At 45.2% G+C, this 21,899-nt stretch overlaps 1 protein-coding gene across 5 annotated transcripts in view; it reads right to left on the reverse strand.

The window, feature by feature from the left end:
* Nucleotides 1-20,529, reverse strand: part of smg1 (SMG1 nonsense mediated mRNA decay associated PI3K related kinase) — a 57,611-nt gene extending 37,082 nt beyond the window's left edge. For 4 of the 5 annotated variants that reach the window (XM_084927068.1, XM_084927066.1, XM_084927067.1 and 1 more), the window contains exons 1-21: nucleotides 20,298-20,529; nucleotides 18,086-18,234; nucleotides 17,523-17,675; nucleotides 16,947-17,083; nucleotides 16,002-16,060; nucleotides 13,598-13,811; nucleotides 12,870-12,995; nucleotides 12,694-12,766; nucleotides 10,186-10,283; nucleotides 9,404-9,577; nucleotides 8,537-8,758; nucleotides 8,131-8,232; nucleotides 7,501-7,779; nucleotides 5,832-5,962; nucleotides 2,723-2,884; nucleotides 2,438-2,556; nucleotides 2,265-2,352; nucleotides 2,046-2,147; nucleotides 1,016-1,156; nucleotides 551-777; nucleotides 171-370 (exon numbers count right to left, since the gene is read on the reverse strand). In XM_084927068.1, coding sequence (XP_084783194.1) covers nucleotides 171-370; nucleotides 551-777; nucleotides 1,016-1,156; nucleotides 2,046-2,147; nucleotides 2,265-2,352; nucleotides 2,438-2,556; nucleotides 2,723-2,884; nucleotides 5,832-5,962; nucleotides 7,501-7,779; nucleotides 8,131-8,232; nucleotides 8,537-8,758; nucleotides 9,404-9,577; nucleotides 10,186-10,283; nucleotides 12,694-12,766; nucleotides 12,870-12,995; nucleotides 13,598-13,811; nucleotides 16,002-16,060; nucleotides 16,947-17,083; nucleotides 17,523-17,675; nucleotides 18,086-18,234; nucleotides 20,298-20,374 — 3,033 coding nt within the window. In that variant the 5' untranslated portion in view covers nucleotides 20,375-20,529. Of the gene's footprint in view, nucleotides 1-170; nucleotides 371-550; nucleotides 778-1,015; nucleotides 1,157-2,045; nucleotides 2,148-2,264; nucleotides 2,353-2,437; nucleotides 2,557-2,722; nucleotides 2,885-5,831; nucleotides 5,963-7,500; nucleotides 7,780-8,130; nucleotides 8,233-8,536; nucleotides 8,759-9,403; nucleotides 9,578-10,185; nucleotides 10,284-12,693; nucleotides 12,767-12,869; nucleotides 12,996-13,597; nucleotides 13,812-16,001; nucleotides 16,061-16,946; nucleotides 17,084-17,522; nucleotides 17,676-18,085; nucleotides 18,235-18,790; nucleotides 18,807-20,297 lie in introns of all 5 variants that reach the window. The other variant, XM_084927069.1, reaches the window with a different exon arrangement.
* Nucleotides 20,530-21,899: the final 1,370 nt, after the last annotated feature.

The raw sequence follows: 21,899 nt of genomic DNA on the forward strand, positions 1-21,899 counted from the left end.
TTGTTTGCACTTATAAATTACTGATAAACTGTGACTCAGTATCTTTTTCCTTTATCACAAAATTCAAGGACACTTGTAGTAATGATAAAACTCTATCATCTCCTTTAGTGTCAAAATGTTAAACTATTTAATTTCCAAGGCCCAGTGCAGTGGAGTTTGTCTTTGCGCACCTTTGGTGGAGCTGTCAGAGCATTGGCACAGCCCTCGTAGGCATTGTACATGAGCTTCTCCAGGTTCTCCAGGTACTGAAGCAGCAAAGTGAGGCGGAGCTGATTTAAGTGGTGACCATCACTGTCACTTCCACTGCCCGCCCAAGCTCCAACATCCTGCTCGGGGTTCAGACTCTGTGCAGCCAAGCTCCGGATCATACCTGCAACAAAGCAGAGAAAATGGTTTGTGTCTGAGAACTTTAGATGAACTGTCCCAGTTTTACTTCTTTACCAGACAGCATCTGTATGTGTCTGAGAAACCTCTTCTGGAGGTTACAAAAAAGATCTTGAAAGTAAATGACAATTCCTGTGAATGCAGTCACATGAACTCTTCACTTTACCTTCAATGGTCTGGAAGGTGTCCTGAGCTCGCCCCAAAGGTGTTCGGAGTTTGGATAACACAGTGAACTGTGCAGCCTCCCACACTGCCCACTGCCATAGCAACACCTCTGTTTTCAGCAGTGCCCGTGTCACCACGTCTGGCTTGCTACCATCAGTACTTCCACGGCCATCCTGTTTCTCAAGGCGTTGGCAGCTGTAGTACAGACGCTCCAGCCAGGAGTCCTTGCTGTAGATACAGGATATGACCACCTTTATTCATCACAAGTCCTATCACCCATAAAACCAAGCGTTCCCTTACATTACACAGACCTGACATGAATCTCTCACTATAGTTGACTCAAAATCGTCATGATACACACATCTGTGTAAACCCACAGCACGACTACCAAAGATCAAAAATGACCATGAGACTGTAAAACAAAAGACATTCTCAGAGTTCTGTGCAGCTGTCACTGTGCCATTACCCTCCACGGTGCAGGACGCCATATAGGATGAAGCTAATAAGGTCACTGAAGTCCTGGGGGTGGAAAGTGCTGCTTGGAGCATGGCTCATGTGGTGGCGAATGGCCAGAGAGATCTTCCTCATTTCAGGATGGCTGTGGTTACTGTGAACAACCAATATACACGCATATGTTGAGAACATGCATCCGATCTCCTGATGGGTCACAACTGCGGTTCAAATCTAACACCAACTGTCCCCTAACTATGACAGTGCTGATGAAAAGCAATGACGTTTGTGAGTGTGCAGCTCTGAGAGTCATAGATGACTGTACAGATTGGTTAAAAGACTGAGCTCCCTTTCATACGTTTAATCAAAACTATTTAATTTTATTTATTTGAAAAATGGCAGTCAGGCAGGATGCAACAACCTGCACTCACATTAGCTGTGAGACAGCGTTAGCCGAGCAGCTGGTTAATGAATTGGGACCTGCCGGGTTGCAGTTAGACTCAACTCAAGGCTAAGTAATAACTCTGTATAAGTAGTAGTCTGTAGTTATTAACCAGGACCACTTATTGTTCAGACTAGGTACAACCTTAGCTAATCATTAGCCAGACCCACACTCTACTAGATACAGGAAAATGAGCCAAAGGAACAGCAGGTTTATCGACTGCCTTTCATTAAAGTGGAGCTCAGAGAGTTCAGGCTCTGTATAGCCAGGAGCCAACAGCTGCTGTAGCACCAAATGCTTCATAGCTGGCCCAAGTCTGAACTTGGTGTTTTGTAGTGGTCACAGAGATGGATATATTCGGCTGTATGGCGAATACCACAGCTTTCATCCCAAAGGCAAATTATCCAAACATTTCATCCTACTGAGTATGAACCGACGTCAAGAACAAGACTGTGGAGCTGGTTAGTCTATCAGATGCTGGGTGATGCCTCTATATTACACCAGAGCAATCGGAAAGACATCCACCGCTAATAACAACACATCAACGATGTATATATCACATCACGTGAATGAATCAAGTTTGCAGTAGTACAGCGAGTCTTACCTCAGAGCCACATCAAGAGGGATTGTCCTGAGAAGTTTACCATAAGCTTGCCTCACCCTCATGGCCGAGTGGACCAACTGCACTCTGCACACATCTGTACACCTAAGACACCCCCAACCCACAACACACAGACACACACACAGAGGCTTTAATACAAGAGAACAAACATTAGGCATCATATGTTTCCACATACGTGCAGGTCAGAAGCAAGCCGTTCACCTCTGCAGCAGCTCAGTAGACAGTGATGAAGAAAGGACCTGTAAAGTGTGGCAGGTCTGGAGGCAGATACTCTGATCTTCATTCAGAGCTGTCCACAGAAAACGAGGACAGCATTAAACATCCTGCTCAGTGGTGAAACCTGTGTAAAGCACAATTCTGGAGTTTATTCTCACCGTTAGCCAGAATCCCTCTGCAGAACTTGTTGAAAGAGGGCAGGGAAAAGAGGGGGCTGTAGGTGTCTGACTTCTTCATCAGCAGAGAGATCTCCTGAGCCCAGGTGAGAAGCAGTTTCCTAACATACCAACATAAGACCGTTATAATAGCTGTATCCAATATGTTTCAGATGTTGAATCTGGTTTACAGTCATCGTTAGACAGCTAATGAGTTATTTAGCTAAACAGTGAACATTTAGTGATAAAACACTGAGCTGTGTTTGGTTAAAAATGGGGAGAGAGAACCTGGCCTCGGGGTAAAGATGCTCCCGGGACAGCAGACCTCCAAGAAGACTAAGCAGTGTGCTGAAATGCTTCTTAGTTGCCGTGGTTACAGTACTGATGACAGCACCATCAAACAGAGAGGGAGAAGACGACGATAAGCTGGATGAGATGAAGTGATCGTGCCTGCAAACAGAGACAGAGGAGGTCATCTGATTAGAGAAGCAGCCATAAAACAGAAACATCGAGAGACACTAACCGTTCTTCCAGTTTGGTCTGGGAGCCAAACCTTCACACGTCTCTATTTCCTCCACAGTTGGTTGTTAGAGTTCACTCAAATAATCTTCAGTGACAGAGACAAACTTGATTTTCTTCATTCAGCTAGTTTTACAACACCACCCATTTAATATTAATCAGGTTTGGGTTTCCACGGTTACTGTTAGAATGTCCCATGGCAACCACTTGGACATCTGCTGCGTGTCCTCCAAGGCGGTAACATTGGAGGACACGGGTGGGCGTATAACGACACAGGCCCACCACAGCTGAAGCCTAAACTGCCACAGTAGACGTCCACACCAAACCTGGGTCACAGCCAAGAAACCAGTCGGTCTGAACAGGTAGGACGCTGCACCTGAGGGCCATTCATCCATCCATTTTATTCCGCTTATGCGGGGGCAGCAGCCCAAGCAGAGAAGCCCAGACCTCCCTCTCCCCAGCCACCTCCTCCAGCTCGTCCGGGGGAGCACCAAGGCGTTCCCAGACCCGCCGAGAGATATAATCTCTCCAGCGTGTCCTGGGTCTGCCTCCTCCCGGTGGGACATGCCCAGAACACCTCACCCAGTAGGCATCCTTGTCAGATGTCCGAACCACCTCAGCTGGCTCCTTTCGATGTGGAGGAGCAGCGGCTCTACTCTGAGCCCCTCCCGGATGGCCGAACTTCTCACCCTATCTCTAAGGGAGAGGCCAGCCACCCTTCGGAGGAAGCTCATTTCCGCCGCTTGTATTCGCGATCTCGCTCTTTCGGTCACTACCCACAGCTCGTGACCATAGGTGAGGGCAGGGACGTAGATCGACCGGTAAACTGAGAGCTTCGCTTTTACACTCAGCTCTCTCTTCACCACGACGGACCGGTGCAGCGTCCGCAGCACCGGTCCGTCTGTCGAGCTCTGGCTCCCTCCTCCCATCACTCGTGAACAAGACCCCGAGATACTTAAACTCCTCCACTTGGGACAGGGTCTCGTCCCTGACGCGGAGTGGGCACTCCACCCTTTTCCGGCTGAGGACCATGGCCTCAGATTTGGAGGTGCTGATTCTGGTTCCCACCGCTTCACACTCAGCTGCGAACTGTTCCAAGGCGAGCTGGAGGCCATCACCTGATGAAGCCAACAGAACCACATCATCTGCAAAAAGCAGAGATGAGATTCTGAGACCACCGAAGTGAAAGCTTTCCGCCACTTGGCTGCGCCTAGAAATTCTGTCCATAAAAATTATGAACAGAATCGGTGACAAAGGGCAGCCCTGGCAGAGCCCATCACCCACCGGGAACGAGTCCGACTTATTGCCGGCTATGCGAACCAGGCTCTTGCAACGGTTGTATAGGGATCGAATGGCCCGTAGCAATGGGCCAGACACCCCATACTCCCGGAGCACCCCGGAGCAAAATAAAAGCAGAATCAGAGCCATTTCCAGATTTTTTCCTTTGGTTTCTTTTTCTGTGCGCCCTCTCAGTAGGATACATACACTGGTAATAATGAAGCTTGGATTTTCTCACATGGCATTCTTCTGTAGCAACAATTTTTTAGAACAGCCACATCGTTCAGACGATGCAGAGAGCTACGAAACGAAATGATCGTCCCTTTTCAGACAGACAAGTCAGTGGTTTCTGGGGGCATTTTACTCCTCCTCCAGAAGACTTAACACCAGAACAACCAAGAGGATATTCTAATGAACAGGTATATCTGTAACTGTTCGGGTGCCTCTGCACCATCCCTCTGCCCAGGGAGAGTGCGGCACGGCAGGATGCACGACGGATGTAATCCGTGACAATTCTGACCGCGTTGAGGAGGGAAACAAAGAGCTGTCATCGTGGCCGGTCAGCGGAGCAGCGGCAGCACACTGGGCCGACGCGGGCTCTCCTGCTCATCATCCGAAAAACCATGAATGTCCAAGCCGATGCCCAACACAGCATCATCTTCTTGACCGTTAGCGTTCCTGCCTGGTTCCAGCTCATCTTCAGCTAACCCATCAACATATTCCATGTGGTCAGCCCACCTAAATGCAGGAGCATCCACCAGACACTCCTCGTGTTCGGACTAGGACAAAGCTGGGGCCCCCGTCTTTCCAGGGTCGAGTACCGGAGCTGCAGACAAAACGCACAGGCTTCGGGCTCCGTCAGTGTCCTCCTAGTGTGGACAATCCCCAGGCAGATGGGCAGACATCGTAGTGTTTGCTGTCGTGCAAAGAGAAACTGAACCTCTGAGGACAGGGGTGAACAGTGCAGGCAGCACTAACCACTGCGCACTAACTGCACGGTGGAGGCTCACACCAACACGGACAGTTAAGCCAACCTAACTAGGAGCAGCCCGACTCAGTGAGGTGTAAGAACTGAGGGGTGACTGTGATGACGGGGGTATATGTGCAGGTGGGTCTTAAAGGCATGAACAAAGCTTTCTTCAGCCAGGACACGTGGGGGCGTGATATCTCACACTCATGTGTTGTGCTGAGTGAATCGACTGAAAGGGAGCTTCAGGATTCTTCAGGATAACGGCTCTAATTCAGCATTACTATGACGGTGAGCAGCAATCAGCAAAACAACTGCTTCTACTTATAATAACAGCAGTTACAGTTGGTGGTGGAAGATCTAGAAGGGAAGGATTTTGGTAAAAGGACTTGTAATGGTGGCATGCTGTTACAGCACCTAGCCTGAGAAAAGGATGGCCTGTTCTTTCACAAGTGTGCATAAAGGCACACCGCATGTCTGCTTGATTTATACACCTGTTGCAAGTGGACTGAAAACACCTGAATAAACAGATTAAGAGGGGTGGCCCGTCCCTTTTGTAGTGCATGTCTGCATAACTGAGAATGCTGCAGTGGACAGCAGTGATTCTGTTCACAGTACATGTGGGTGTATTACCTGGTGCAGTGAGAGTACAGGGAGTAGAGTACGGTGTACTGGATAGCAGGGTAGTAGACAGCCAACTCAGAGTGGACCAGCATCAAATTGTGACTTAGAAGAGCAAAGACTGTCGGCGACAAGGCCCACATCTAGATAAAACACACAGAAAACCACTAATGAACCAAAAGAAGATGCGGACACAGACCATGGACTGAATCTTGTGGCGGTGCAAACATTGTCACATCGAAGTGCTGGGTCATAAATCTGAAGAGGTGAAATCTTAAAAACGTGAAACAATTGCACGAGCGCTGCTGATTGGCTGAGGAAGAATAAAGTAGTCGTGGTAAACCAAGCCCCTCTGGGGTTGTTGGTGCCTGGATCTTGAAGTACAGTGTGTGTATGGGGAGTGTGATTGTGTACTGTGTCCATTCCTGTGTGTCTCCATGTTGTGTGAGTGTGAGAGTATTTGTATGCATGTGTGCCTGAGGGTGGGAATGCATGCTTGTATGCTTGCATACTTCAGGCCAGGTGCTACACTCCACCTATCTTACAACATCTCAGGCTCCTCGTCCCTGCTGTGGTCCTCCTGGGGCTCTCATGCTCTGGGGGGCCTCTGGGGGGCCTCTGGGGCCCGGGTGTCCTCCACGCCTGCTTCATGTCCTGGGGGCAGGGCTGTTATTTATGCATATATTGGTTGTTGCTGTGGTTTCACTGGTGTGTTTTTTTCCTCAGCAGGTATCGAAGCAGATTCTCACTGTGGTTTCCTCCTCCCCGTCTTTCTCTCTCCCCTTCTGTCTAACTTTTTGCCCACTTTCTCTTTCTTTCTTCTTTTCCATCCGCGGTCTAGTCCGTTATGATTTTGATAACTCAAAATAAAAACACTAATAAACTAAATAAATAAAATATGACTATCAAGTGGTCCATTATTGGATTTGCTATAATGGTCCACTGGGGAAAGTAAATCTTTTGGGCATTTTTTGGCCTTAAGAGAACAACTCTGACAGACAGGCAAAAATACATTGTTGGCCTCCTATCAGCAGTACTGTGACATCATCCATCCATCCGCTTCCGCTTATCCTTTTCAGGGTGCGGGGGGCGCTGGAGCCTATCCCAGCTGTCATAGGGCGAGAGGCGGGGTACACCCTGGACAGGTCGCCAGTCTGTCGCAGGGCCAACACAGAGACAGACAACCATTCGCACTCGCATTCACACCTATGGGCAACTTGGATTAATCAATGAACCTATCCCCACTAACTGCATGTCTTTGGACGGTGGGAGGAAGCCGGAGTACCCGGAGGGAACCCACGCAAACACGGGGAGAACATGCAAACTCCACACAGAAAACTCGATGGTGGAATTGAACTCAGGACCTTCTTGCTGTGCGGCAACAGTGCTAACCACCGTGCTGCCCTACTGTGACACACTGTGTTAATTTTGTGAGTGTGACAGAATGAAACTGTGAGGAATATCAGCATGGCTGTCATGCAGACACTGAGTGACGCAGGTTTAACAGACTGATGAACCCAGCAATGATGCATGTCCCAAAATGCGCTACAGGAACATATCTTCAGATATATTAATGAGTGTAAAGTTAATATGAACCTTTTACCACACCAGTCACATCAAAGGAAGTACTGCGACATTATTACAGTGCTACTGTGATGTTTAACAATAGACAACGGCTCACCCCAATCAGAGAATTCTTGGTGTTGCCAATGGTGGTAAAGGTGCTGAGGTTGAAGATGATGGTGAACTGGGCTTTTTCTGGCGGTAGGGTGAGGGGAGCAAAAGCAGGGTGCTGGATATTAGGGCAGAGGGTCCCTGGTTTCAGGGGACCCAAAGTCTCCATCAAGCTGTTGAGACCACACGCCATCTCGCCCAACACCATTTTATAAGCTGCCTCCAGTGTTGGGATGTTTTTCAGGCTCAGCAGCGCCTGGTACACACCGTGTACAGCTGACATGACCTGTGCAGGGAGCACACGGACAGGGATTACACTCATCAACAGAGAAAATGCTCAAATTATTGTCACTCACCCAACCTACAAATGAGCCAAGAACACACGGAGTCTATATAACTGAACTTCATGCATGTTCCTGCTCTGATATATATGTAACATGTTTTTCTTGGTAGAATCTTAGCTTGTTTGTAAGGTGAAGGCCTTTTGCATTAGCGAGCCACTTGGGTTCAGTACGTTGCCCGAGGATATTTGGTATGCGGACTGGAGCGGCCTTGGATTGAGCCGCCAGTGTATTAGATGTGTAAAATATATGCCAAGCCCATTAAGGTGGTACAGGAACACTGAGTGAAGCCAAACCTCTTTCTCTTGATGAAAGCGAAGCTTCAGCAGCTGGGAGTCTGGTGCCAACAGCTTCTCTACAAAGGACACGGGCAGCTTGGTGTTGACCTGGTCTACAATCTGAAAGGCAACACGACCTTCATTAAAAAATTCCAGCAGGGACTAAGAATGTGTGGGGGTGGAGACAGGGGGCTGTTACAGGAAATCACAATGCTTAGTGCAGAAAGGGACAAAAACTGGCATCTGCAACACAGACTGTGAGAAAGCTGCAATCAGCTCATCGCAATTACAATCATAACAGGTCAAACTACAGCATAAAATATCAGTGTAGGGTTCATTAGACTTTGTCAATCAGGCTGTGAGCATACAAATGAACACATCTTATTCTATGAGTATATATATATAACCCGTTAGGTGACTGTACCAGAGTGAGGAGATTGAGCACTGCCAGGTTGTAGTCTGAGCCACAGGCCTGGCAGCAGTCCAGCTGGTCTAGACCGTAGGCAAGGACAGCATCCATCAGCTGCCCACAGGGCTCCACACTGGCCAGCAGCACACCCACACACTCGTTCCCTGCAGTGAGAACGGCCTCGGAGAACTGCACCTGCTTTGCCACAGTCACACAGGCCAGAACCCGGTTAAGAACCTTTGGAAAGATCAGGAAACAGAACAGTGACTAAAGTGATGAAGCCCAGACTGTGAACTTCACAGATTGTAATAATAAAACGTATTAGAGACCACAGAAACGTTTTGTAACCGATTTGAAATGTAAAGAAATATTTTGGCTTAACCTGTATATGCTAACTGCCTTGCTACAAATCTGCATCTTTCTTTTAACGGTCAAATTCACACGTGAGAAAAGTTAAATGTGCAGAAAAAAAGAATGAACCTAAATGTCCACGAGCCTCAGTTACTCTGAGTCATGTAAAAAGAAGGTGGACTAAATTCTGATGTTCTGCTTGTTGTGGCTAAAATCAATATCTGTGTCCAATCTGTCATTATCCAACAACACAGCACGTTGTGTGCACACTTCAGAGGACCGTCTTATTGACGAGCTGCTCCTCAGGCTTTCTTAGAACAAACTAAATACTACTGGAAAATAAGGCACTGTGGTAAATATAGTGTATATTTAAGTACTTCATCAAAGGAAACCTGGAAGATATGCTCCTTTTACCAACAACACAATGTTCTCCACGCATTTTAACAGTAAGTTATTTCCAAACTGCGATCCACATTTGTCAGTGAGTGCTCTCCAGATCTCCTGTTTGGTTGTCAGAGGTGCAGCTCTTACGTCTGTCACATAGACTTCAGTAATAGGAGGTCCTCTGAACGGGCTGAATCGCTCTCCGATGCTGCGGACCACTGTGCTGAAAACTCTCAGCAGGGCTGCCAACTTGGGCAACGACACTGAGGGAGGGGGGATATCTTCATCGAGCACCTCTCCTGAGACCACGTGGCTCAGATCCTAAAGAGAGCAAAGAGTCAGCAAAGCACGAGACAAACACAGCCATTAGCTCTATGGGGCATTATTTAATTTTTATTATCTGGTAAGAGAATCCAATTTTATACCATCAAGGATCTTTGAGGGTTTCCAGTCTGAGCATAAACTGGACCCAAACACACTGGCTGCAGTTTGTTGCACATTTAAATAAAGCCTACTGAACAGTATAAGGTGCAGTGAAGTCTAGAGACTTAAATTTAGCTGATCTACAACAGACCGCCCGTCAGGTCAGGACCGCAGCGAGTCCTTTCCCCGGGGTCTGAGCTTCAACATGGCTCATTCACCACAGTCCTGAGGTTTGGGCTTTTTCCAACAGTACTTGTGCTCACTCTTCACCATACTTGCCAGTACTGAGCACGGCTGAAGTCCTAACGTACATCATTCAAGTACAAGTGGTCAGACCGAACTCCCAGGGAGGGATCTAACAAAGCAAACCGTAGCAGTTCTGGAAGCAGCTTAGAGACCACCTGGGACACGGGCCAGGTGAAACTCAGTACTGCAGGTACCTGGCTGCTTCTCGTCACTGCACCTTCTAAATAAGTATAACTGGCCGAGAGGCTCGGTGACGTCACCTCGGCATATGCTTCCATATCCTCCAAGAACTGTCCCAGCAACGTGGTGGAGAAGGTCAGGTCGGCCACCCAAAACTGCTCCAGGCTCTGTAACCAGCCTAAGCACAGACAGGGAGAGCAGAGCTGCAGGTAAACGAGCTGAGCTGCATTTATGTTTACACATCAACCCACCCACCCAAACACATGACCCACCGCTCCTTCCAAACGTGCCGGGAGAATCAATGAGAACTTTCCAAGCCCAAAGAATATACAGCATGTACATCTTTAACAGTTTTATTCATAAAAAATGAATAAAAAGAACAAACTGTAGAGTTTAATGCTACTCTGGGCCATGAAGGATTTTAATCTTAAAATCAATTCTCAGCACTTCTTACAGTAAACAGCCAGTGTAAACTCATGAGGGCTGGAGAGACAGGGCGTGTGGCTGCTGCATTTTGCACAAGTCTAAGGCTGCGTTCACACTGCAGGTGAAAGCGCATCAAATCCGACTTTTCTGACCCTCTGCGACCATCTATCCCATCATGGTGACAGCGTGAACGGCACAAATCCGATATTTTCAAACCCGACCTGGGTCACTTTGGTATGTGGTGCTGAATCCGATACATATCTGATGTTTCAGAAAGCGACTGCTGTTTGATGGTCACGTCGCATTAAATCCGTCTTTTACGCCACTGACACAAGACAGACGCCGATTATCAGCGCCGGAGAAGACATCGTGAACGCTTCCTGTCCATCCGGTGAAACTGCTGGGAACAACGTTGGAGAAACATGAACATTTTATTTGTACTGTATAATCTGCAGCTATCCTCTGAAGCAGCGCTTCAAACAGCAATCAGGATCATTATTAGGCCAAATGTAGATAACACAATAACTTTATAACTTAAAGAAAAATTGGGAAACGTAAAGTCCGAAGTCTTTATATTAAGGCCATCAGTCAAACAACACTGTTGGTCTGGGTCTAAACAGAGCGCATTGTGTGTGACGTCTTCTTTTGCGCATGCGGCGCTTTGAGCGTTCACACTAGAGCGCGTTTGCTGTCGCATTTTATTTGTAGTGTGAACGAGCAGACAAAAAAATCGGATTTGATCAAAAAATCGGAGTTGAGCATCAAGACCTGCAGAGTGAACGTAGCCTTAGTGTTTTCCCACTGATGTGTATTAAAACACTATTATAATAATCCAAGTCTAAATGTCACTCGTGATATTCCTCCAGTGGTAGCAGCAGGACTGGGTGACCTTGCTTTATCTCACAGGTGTGCCAATAACAAATCTCTTTTACTCAAATATATTTTTATAAGTTTCTTAACATCCATTTGTAAGGTTGGAGAGCTTTGCTGAATCCTTTGATGTTACTGCTGATGGAGCCGTGAGTCAGCAGCAAAACAGGTCTGCACTCATCGAGTGCTTTGAATAATTCAATTATAAAAACAGTCTCTACAACTTCTGATCATTTAACGCATAGCACTATAGCATGCTGCTGTGTTAAACACTGTAAATGCGTTTCACCCACATTTGCAACTAAAAGCAGAGCTGCAATGCAAACATATTTAGGAGCAGCTTATGAATAAAAAGTCTGACAACATCAAGCCCCCACAGCTGAGGTTCAGTAAAAGACAATGCAAAACAGCAGCGCTGTTTCTGTGATCACCATTGAAACCTTCACTTGGAAAAACTGACATGAAGAAAATTAACCTCGAGCCTTCCATGAAGACAGAGTAAAGGTACATTTCTTATAAATTAGTTTAGATTGTGTATACATCTTATTTTATTTGACATAATTCATTAAAAAAGAGAAAAGAAAACATTTTCCGGGAAGTAGCAGAAAAAAAATCTAAATCTGAATATAATAATCCTTCTGTGTTAACAGTCATTTTTGTTATGTACACATAGAACTTAATGTTATGTTATTTATCCATAACTATTGTTGCAATTCATTACAGTCTGTTTAAACTGTATTGTTTGCTGCACTGAGGCTGCTGAGAAACAGTACTTGGTCTCAGGCTGGGTAACACCATACGAAATGACCATAAACTCCTGAGTACTAACGATGCATTCACTTTGCAAATCAAAACACACAGCTCTCCTCTGCATAAGCTCAGGATTAGTATCGGTGACACTGGCCCTGTATGTACAGCGTCACACAGCACTGGGAGTAGCTTTCCTTCTTAATGTGTCCATGAACGCAAACATTAAGGCTGTCATTTCTGGTCTCTGAATATTTGCCTTCTTTTTTTAATCCAGGGTACTGGCCAAGTAGCAGCTTGGTCCTTACATTTAAACAGCTGCAGCAGAATCTAAACTAGATGTACAAAGGGGGTAAAAACCACTGCTCGGTGTTTCAGGGTGTGAGGCAGGAGGAATCCCAATGGTGGCAGGGAAAATGTGTGAACATGTCGCTCCCGTTTTCTCATGAACCTTTTCAAAGCTCTTCCTTCCCACTGGGTTATAAATAAGCCTGCTGATGTCAAACAGCTGCAGAAGTACTGCCCGCTAACATGCGCTTACTGACCTGAGACTTGTTGGGTGAGTGTCTGCTTCTGTGTGTGGTCAATGTGCCAACCCACCAGGATGTCCACAGTGTCCTGTGAGACAGCAGAAGACATCAGGACAGTGGCTGGAAAGACCAGAGATGCTGTGATCTGAACACAGTTCACCTGTTGGTCTCGGCCATGGAACAATACTCACCCTGAAGTTGGTGCTGAAGACATGTGGGTAGCAGTGTGCCACCTGAAGAATACATTTGACACTTTGACAAAGCAGCTCTGGAGTGTCCACGTTTTCAAGGATGGACTGCAGATTGCTCATCACCATCTGAAACACACAGCAGGCCCCATCTACTGTACATCTCTGCAGGGCTTTGCATCGTCTGCAATAACATTGCTATACACGTCTACGTGATGTGAAAGTATGATATGAATGATATGGCAACTGGTTAAAAATTGACCAAAATATGATAAACATCCCAGGCAGAACATGTGTTTACTATGCAAAACACTGCACGGCTCTTTGAAGACTGTTACTGCAGCTCTTAATTCAAACTGACTGAAAACAATACCCACTGCCATGGCGCTGGCTAACAGCAACCAACCTTATGCATGGCATGAATTTCAGTGCAGGTGCTGTGAATAGTTTAACAGATTACTATCAATAAGCCTGTACAACACTCTCTCTGCAAGACTTGCACTCCCTCTGCTGTTCCAGCACTAGTATACACAGGCATGTAACATAAGGGTTCTCACACCTACATCTTACAACATCATTAGTAGTATAAATGCAGGCTAACTGGCCCTGGGTATCTGTAGCCTGAAGCTGTAACAGTGAATAGCTGCATGGTGCTGATGCAGAGACGGGTCAAAATGAACTGGACAGATATTAGAGCTGCACTCGTGAAAAGCATCAGGCCATGTCTTTACCTGCATAATGTGAGAAAAGGCCTTCCTCTCCCCAGCAGCCTCCAAAGCGCGCTGTGCTGCCACCAGGTACAACAGCTTCACCTCATCACGACTGCTTGAATTGAACTTGACAAAGAGCCACTTGAAGATGCGCTCTGCCTCATAGCTGAGTACGGTGCACAGGATACCAAGGCAGGCTGCAGCATCCTGACGCAGCTCCCACAGCATCTTACTGCTAAAAACATCAACACAGGAAAAACAACAACTTTAGAGCGGCCTGACTATTATTTCGATCAGCTTGGATGGACAGCGTCGGTGCACAGCCATGACTCTTCAACCCTGATCGCTCAGACTCGCCACGCAGGAAGCTCTAGGAAGAGTCCTGGTGGTTCCAAGCTTGTTCCACATATGGATGATGGAGGCCACTGTGCTCCTTAGGACCGTCAGTGATGCAGAGACTTCCTCAGATCTATACACTCCTACCTCAGAGGTCTACGGAGCACTCCCTGGACTTCATGGCTGGGTTTGTGCCCCGACACTGTCACCACAGATGAACTCCAACAGAGTTGAAGAATGATGTGACAGATGATCAATGGAAACAAGAAGCACCTGAGCTACATTTTGAGGGTCATGGCAACAAAATAACAACCTCAAATATAACCTATTTGCTAGAATTTAAAGCTTCGTCATTATGGACTATTTCATTGAATATAAAGGAGAAAACTGAATGTAATTCATTTTGGAAAAAGGTTGTAACCTGACAAATATTTGAAACAAACTTCTGTAATAATTTCTATTAAACAGTAGAAAAAAGAACAATAGATTGAATGCCCAGAGAGCACAGCTGGAGTCCTAATGATTAATGCCAACTTTAAAACTAAATTTAAATGTACAGCCAGGATACATCGAAGGTCAACCTTTTTTCCAGCAGTGATAGTCAGTCAGGTAACAGTTACAAAAGTCTACTGACTTCAACCTCACCAGCAGTACATCTGAAACATTCCTATGATCCACTCCTCACGCGACAGCTTCCTTGAGGCCTCGGGCTATCGTTATAGCTTCATCTGTGTGGTCGTCAGGAAACTAGCCTGGCTGCTAACACTGACCACAGAGTCTCTGATGAAGTGAACTGGTAAGCTCATACAGGGATGAGGCTTTTCCACATATGTTGTGGATTTCCTCCAATACTTGGGTTTGTGATACAAATGAGGCAACTTGACTTGTGTGAAGCGTTTTTGAGTCAGGTTTTGACCTATGAATGAAACCATTGATAGATGTACGCTGTAATGGCCGCTATGATCTTTGTGGGGCTTTATCATGCGGTGTGCAGCAGCCTGCTCTAATGTTTGAGCCCCTGATGGCTCTTTTCTGCTTCTCATTCCTAAAATCATACTGTGTCACATGAGTCTTGCTTAACTGACAGGTTTGTTGCGTTGGCGTCTGTGGTGGGGACCGGTTTGCACAGTACGGTTCTCTGCTCCGTGTCAGATTTTTCCATGTTAGGAATAAATAGTAGGATTTAAGATGGCAGCATTGCATCTACAAGGATGCCAGCTGCCATTAAACACCAAAGAAGAAGCAGCAGCAGCAGCAGTCCCCGGCACCGCAGCTGTGTCCAAATTCGGGGGCCGCATTCTTTGGAGACCACATTTGTAAGCCGATTACATCACAGCGTGGCCCACCATAGCGCGGCCCAGCTAATTCCAGTTCCCAACAATGGCGGCAGCTAGTTAGTTTTAATATTACTCTTATTAATCTTTCTGGGTCGCAAAATAAACATTTAACATCTTTTCAGAATGTAGCTGTGTAAACTTCTAATATCTGCTTGGTTTATGAAGACAACACATATTTTCAAAAGCGCTCCGACGTTTTCAGAGCCATCTGTTACCCACCAGCTCGATAGCTGACCGGGAGGTCAAGGGTCACTAGAGCCGGTGAGAACAGCGGATTCCCGGCACATCATTTTCAAACCCCCCGGAGTTCTTTCCCTACTCAGGTTAAACATGATACATAAGTCACTCAGATAACTTAAAAATGTTCGTGTTTGGCTTTGTTCAGTGTTTTATTTGTTCCTGAGTAAATCGGCTTGGCTGAGATTAAAGTTTTAGTTTTTACACAGCTGAATAAACGTCAAGCAGACGACTGATTAAACGGTTAAACATTAAAAGTTTAATAAACTATCATCTGCTCTTTATTTTTAGTTAGCACCTTAAACACTTCCAGCTGTAAGCTAATGATAGTTATATAAGAGCAGATGCTGCTGGTGCAACAAGCTGTACGTTTTACGCCCAATGGATGATGATGATGCTACTGAGCAACAGTCTGAGTTTATGTGAATATTTTAATCTCCTTTCTATTTCTACAGCCCTGAGTTATTGAAACTTCCTGTACTGCCAATGAACCCACGCACCCTGCATCCTCTTACCTCTCATTTAAAATGTCATTCAGAGTGCTAAGGATGGTGTCCAATTGTTTGACCAGAGTCTGTGGAGACAAGACAGAAGTCATTAGGATTACACAGTCTCAGTAATTACTCATTGTTTATCGAACTACAGTCCCCTTTATGTATCAGTCACATCTAGCTAGCTCAGGCTCATATTATAGCAGCCTTCACATCAAAATATGTCTAAACAATCATGTTGCTAGGCAACTCAGTGTATGGCAGTAGTTGTTTTACGTTAAAACTAAAGTCCCCTGCAGCGCTGCAGGTAAAAGCAGTCATAATGTTTTTGTCCTTTGTTCTCACACACCTCAACATTCAGTATTTAATGAATAAGCCCATTTTAGGAAAAGTCAGGAAAACTGAGACGATAGGGTTTTATCTTAACACAGTTACAGGCCCGAGGGTCAAGGTATTCATAAATACATGAGTACTAGAGCCTACGAAGGGCCTTTAAGGAAAGGTAAATCAACAGTCCAAGTGGTCATAAGGTAGCTGGTCAGGTGGGGTGGCTGTAGCTCAGGCGGTAGAGCAGGTCACTACTGATCGGAAGGTTGGTGGTTCGATTCCTGGCTTCCCCTAGTCTGCATGCCAAATATTCTTGGGCAAGATACTAACCCCAAATTGCTCTCCGATGCATCCATCGGAGTATGAATGTGTGTGACTGTTAGCTAGAAAACACTTAGAAAAATGTGCTTTCACGAATGGGTGAATGCACAAGTTGTATAAAGCGCTCTGAGTGCTCAGAAGAGTAGAAAAGCACTATATAAGAACCAGTCCATTTACCCTTACAGTGTGTGCTGGGAGAAGTAAGTATGTAAACACATCGTATAATGTATTCTAATACAGTTTGCTGCACCCTGTGAGTTTGACTGTAGTGACGTTGCTGGCTATCACGGATTGAAACACCAGGAAAGTAATCTGACTGACCCCTCTGCTCTCGCCATGGCTGATGAATTCCTTCAGCTGTTTGATTGTAGCCAGCCTCCGGTCACGATCATCTTCCCTGGAGACTCGGCGCAGGAGGTTGGCCAGTCGAGACTCCTCTGAGTGAGCCATTCCTCTGTCTGCAACGACACTCCGAGTGAACACACATGATCCCACTGCAGCTACACCAGTATATTAGAAAAAACTAAACTACAACCACAGCTGGAGTCCCTCAGCATCATTTCAAAAGTATACAGATGTAACTACTGCAGAAAACATGTTGGGAACATGCTCTTTAGACACAAGCTAAAGCTGTTAATTAGCTAGTCAGAGCCTAGTGTTCCCATGAAAACTGGGTAGGAACTGCTAGGAAACCTAAATTTAAGTCTTAATACCATTTCTCCACTTGTGTTAGAGTGGAAACTTCAGTTAACCAAATCTGGCATTACCTTTTTCCAACTGTCAGTGAATGACTCAGGCAAACCCGATCTGAGCACAACGCGAGCTTATTTTTATAAGCTAACTCCTTTGAACCTGCGTTGAACGTGTGCTTCAGCATGCATTTGCTGCACCACTTACCCTGCGATTTCCTCATGTCCTTTGAAGCTAGAGCACGGTTTCCATGCTTAAAAGGAATCAAATCCGTTGTCAAGTCATCTGGCCTCAGCTCTTGCCCCAGCGACTTCCAATCAAACGTAGTATCACAGACACCTTGACCAGCTTCATATCCACCTAAGAGACATTTCATAGAAAGGCCAAGTACGCATAAGCTGCACTATTCAAATACAATGTGTGTTTGTTCATGTAAACAGCCTTTTTTACAACTTGGTTTAACCAAGTGAAACTGAGTCAAAGAGGAGCTGACCTGCAGAAGGCTCACCGACAGACGATAAATCATTCTTTTCAACATTTCACTTTAATTAGAAATCTGCATCTGTATCTTTGCTTCTTCGTTTGTCTTTAGACGTGTCAGTGACTAGAAATGAAAATCTGCAGTTAACATGAATGATGGGAGTTTAACTTGAAATTTTGACCGTGAAACTGGAAAATGTGGAAAGTGGGGCAAAAGGCTTCCTTTTTGGGTTATTTTCAGCCAAAGTCTAAGTAAGAAGTAAGAGTTTCAGCTTAACCACAGGCCTCACCCTCTTCCTGATGGGTATCTGCAGCAGCATAGACATTACTGGGCACTGCTGGCTGTTCAGGGCAACTGGAGGCCAACACGTCGTACAGTGGTCCTGAACCAAACTCTCTAGACTTCACCTCGTCCTGGCTGGATGACACACTGTTAACTCTACGGATAAAACAAACACAGACAAAAGAAAAAGACCACCAATGTCACAGCTGACTCTTGATCTAACTCTGAACTCATCCCATTGCTACCAGTTTAATACAGATGAATGTCACAGTTCAACTGGAAAGTTTCAGTGCGTGACTAATGACACTTTCAACTGCAATGATACCACAGGTTAGAGCGTATGAGCTACAGGTGTACTTTAGTGATTCAAGCAAGTGCCACTGCTCAGCAGTTATTTTTGTCTGGGAGTCGATCATTGCTAAAGCATGACCTACAGAAACATGTCATCATCTGTAAGCAGGTGCACAGCTTTTACACTCTGTGTGTGCTCATTCTCTCTGCCCAATCACAGGTGGCAGAGTATTCTGTACAGGTAAACATCGAACTAGTCTCCAGATGAGTCGGTATAAAGTAAAGATAAACCACAAGGGACTGTATGAAAAGCATTTGGTGCATATTCCAACTTATTGGGCAACTTTAAGGGTAAACAGTCTATTGCATTTTTAATACAGCAGAGGGAACAACTGCATTAATCACACGGTATAATACTTACATCACATCATGGCATACTGTTAATCAGAAAGAATACAAACAAAAATAATCAAACAAACTTCATCATTTCGCTATTGCATCCTCTCACAAAACATGAAGTGTCGACATAACTGGTTGACTCTAAGCGTTGAAGCTTGCAGTATTAGTGTCAGCTTAAACGCCATTGTTTAATCATTAACAGCAACATTTAAATCTCACTTAGCCAACTAACCAGAAAAAATCACTAAGGATGGCAAATGAAGCAAGACACCAAACAAAATAAAAACACACTAAAGCAGGAAGTAAAAATAAACTATTTAGCTGGCAATTCTGTGTATGTGGTGCAATGCTGCTCGGTAACAAGGCCTACATGGTAACTGCACTGGTTCTTATATTACAGTGTTTTACTCTACTGGAGCACTCCAGGTGCTTTATACAGCATGCCTCATTCACCCATTCACACACAGATACTCCGATGGATGCATCAGAGAGCAACTTGTGGTTAGTATGTTGCACGAGGATTAATCTGACATGCAACCTGGAGTAACTGGGATGAAACCACCAACCACCCAGTTAGGCGATGACCTGGTCTACCTGAACTACAGCCACGCCAGAAATGAAAGGCTAACATTAGATTAGTTTAATGCCCAAGAAAGAACTGATGAACAGACTGTCATTTTTGTTGTCATACTACTTTAATCGTTTAGAAATTCTTTGCAAACAGATGCAAATCAGGCCTACCCCCACCCCTACAGGAGCAATAACCTGCTGCTGAGCCCATTCTGCAGTCTTCATTTAGTGTGTGACTACAACAACAGGCACCTGACGCCGTTCACACGTCTCACACACACCCAAAATACCCTGGGTCGACACGGGAGTATGGAAACATGGATCCCGTCTCTTACAGAAAGCTGCAGTGAGCCGCATTTCAAAACTAAGCGAGGCCTTCGGGCAGCTGCCACGCTCACAGCCAGCAATGACATCTCCTCTTTTACTCATTGCCCAGTTCGTTATTATAACGTCAACAGGTTAAGAAACCAACACCATCGTACACCTTTCTGTGCAGAAGCTGTAAAAAACGTATCCGGAAGTTATCTGAGGAGTTGATAACATTGCTTTGGGTAGTCTTTCCCATTAGCTAACCATATGTAGCCAGCGCGAAGACCCACAGCTCACAAACACTTTGAGCTACCTTGTGTTTAATTTTAAATATCGCTCATCAGTAAAATACATAAAAGATCAGTATTATTTTTTTAACTGGCGTGCTTTTGTACCAAAGCCTCACAGTTGATTAGCCATTAGCGTTAGCTTGTTAGCAGCGACAGTCCACGACACAGGCTCGTCAAAACCAAGCCCTACGTTTACCGTGGGTCAGTCTCTACTGCGTAAACAAGATGGTTTTATGGTTTTCGAGACAGTGCAGTTACGGTCTGTTAGTATTAAGCGTTTAAGCACAAACAAACAGTGCTTCCCTTCCATGTGGCCCCAGCTGAACACAACAGCGAGCCGTAGGCCCACAGAGCACCAACCTGGACTGCCAGTCGTTCCAGTGTGGCCGCAGTTTGTGGGCGCCGCTGAGCCGAGACCCTGTGGCTTTACGGCTCATTACCTTTTAGAGCGCTGCATGACCTGCTGTCAGCGGTAACTTATCTCTCCGCAACGTTACTTTTCTCTATTATGCTTTATCAAACCTCACAAATAGGTTAGCAACTTCTTGTTACAGCTAGCTTACGGCACTCCTTCTTCTTTATGTTTTTTTGGCAGTTGTCAAACTAAAGAACGTGCATTACCGCCACCTATCCGGATTCTAAGACAATTACCCAAAATTCTTAGGACCAAATTCAGTTGCCTCAATGAATGACAATATTACATTATTGAATACGTTTGCAGAAAGTCTCGTACACTTTAATCTGTGTGTCTCTACGCCGCATGTTTATTCTTTGGCTATATGGCGTATTATTTAAACTGTGATCAAAGCTGAGCAATGATATAAGTGACACATCTCTCCTGTTTCTTCTGTATCCATAATCCTAAGCAAAGGAATTTACTACTAATAATAATATCTTTATTGTCAAAAAAAATCTAACAAAAACTGATGCAACCCTATGACTGCAAACATCTTTAAAGGCTTAAAATATGTCTGTAAAAATAAAACAGCAAATAAATAAATAAATATAGTAGAAGGTCTATAACTATGCATAAAAGTCTCAAAAAAGTAACCTTAAAAATGTCTGACAAAAATTTGTACTTCTGTGTGCTTGCTGGTGGTACTTTGTAACCATAAACCCTTCTACAAGCCCTGAGTCATAACCTATGCCCTAATGTGACAAGGACTGCCATAGAAATGTAACAGCTTGTTGGGTTGCCACAGCCTGTGATTGGCTTGTTCCATTTCTCTTATGCATTTCTAGCTATTTTTTTTTAAATTACATTTTATTCATTATTATTCAAATCAAATCAAAATTCACATGTTTACTTTGATAGGGCTAAAACCAATAATAAAGTTACAGACCGTGCTTATATCAAACATGTGTATACTTACTGCACTTGATGTATTTTAACCATATATAATATATATTACAGAATATGCAGAAACGCCTGCATACGTGTAAAGAAATGGCTTTGATTTTGCCACCCCATTTGATTTCCATGCCACCAGAAGAAAGTTTCTCTAGATCCGTCTTACAGTACAAAGCACCTTAAGGTGATTGTTGTTGTAATTTTGTGATATATAAATAAAATTTAATTGAAAAAAATGGATTTTGTTTGTAAATATTCTAGAAAACCCTAACGAATGTTATTAGCTCACTATTAGCCTTGTACCGTGGCCCCACCCTGGAGCCAAGCCCCATGAGAGGGTGCCCGAGGGCGAGCGTCTGGTGGCCGGGCCTTAGTCCATGGTGCCTGGCTAGGCACAGCCCAAAAAAGGGACAAGGGCACATGTTCCTGCTGGCCCACCACCTGCAGGAGGTGCAGTAGGGTCGGGTGCATTGTGAGCCCAGCGGCTGCTAGGAGTGGAGATCCTGGCGGACCGATTCCCGGTGCCCCTGGTGAGAGGCAGCGGGCTTGGGTGGGTATCCTTGCTGCCTGTATGTTGGGGTTTCTTCCAGTGGATGAGAGGGTTCATTCTC

Source organism: Perissodus microlepis, chromosome 4 (genome assembly GCF_051167445.1).
Source record: "Perissodus microlepis isolate ML-2025 ecotype Zambia chromosome 4, ASM5116744v1, whole genome shotgun sequence".
Taxonomy (NCBI): Eukaryota; Metazoa; Chordata; class Actinopteri; order Cichliformes; family Cichlidae; genus Perissodus; species Perissodus microlepis.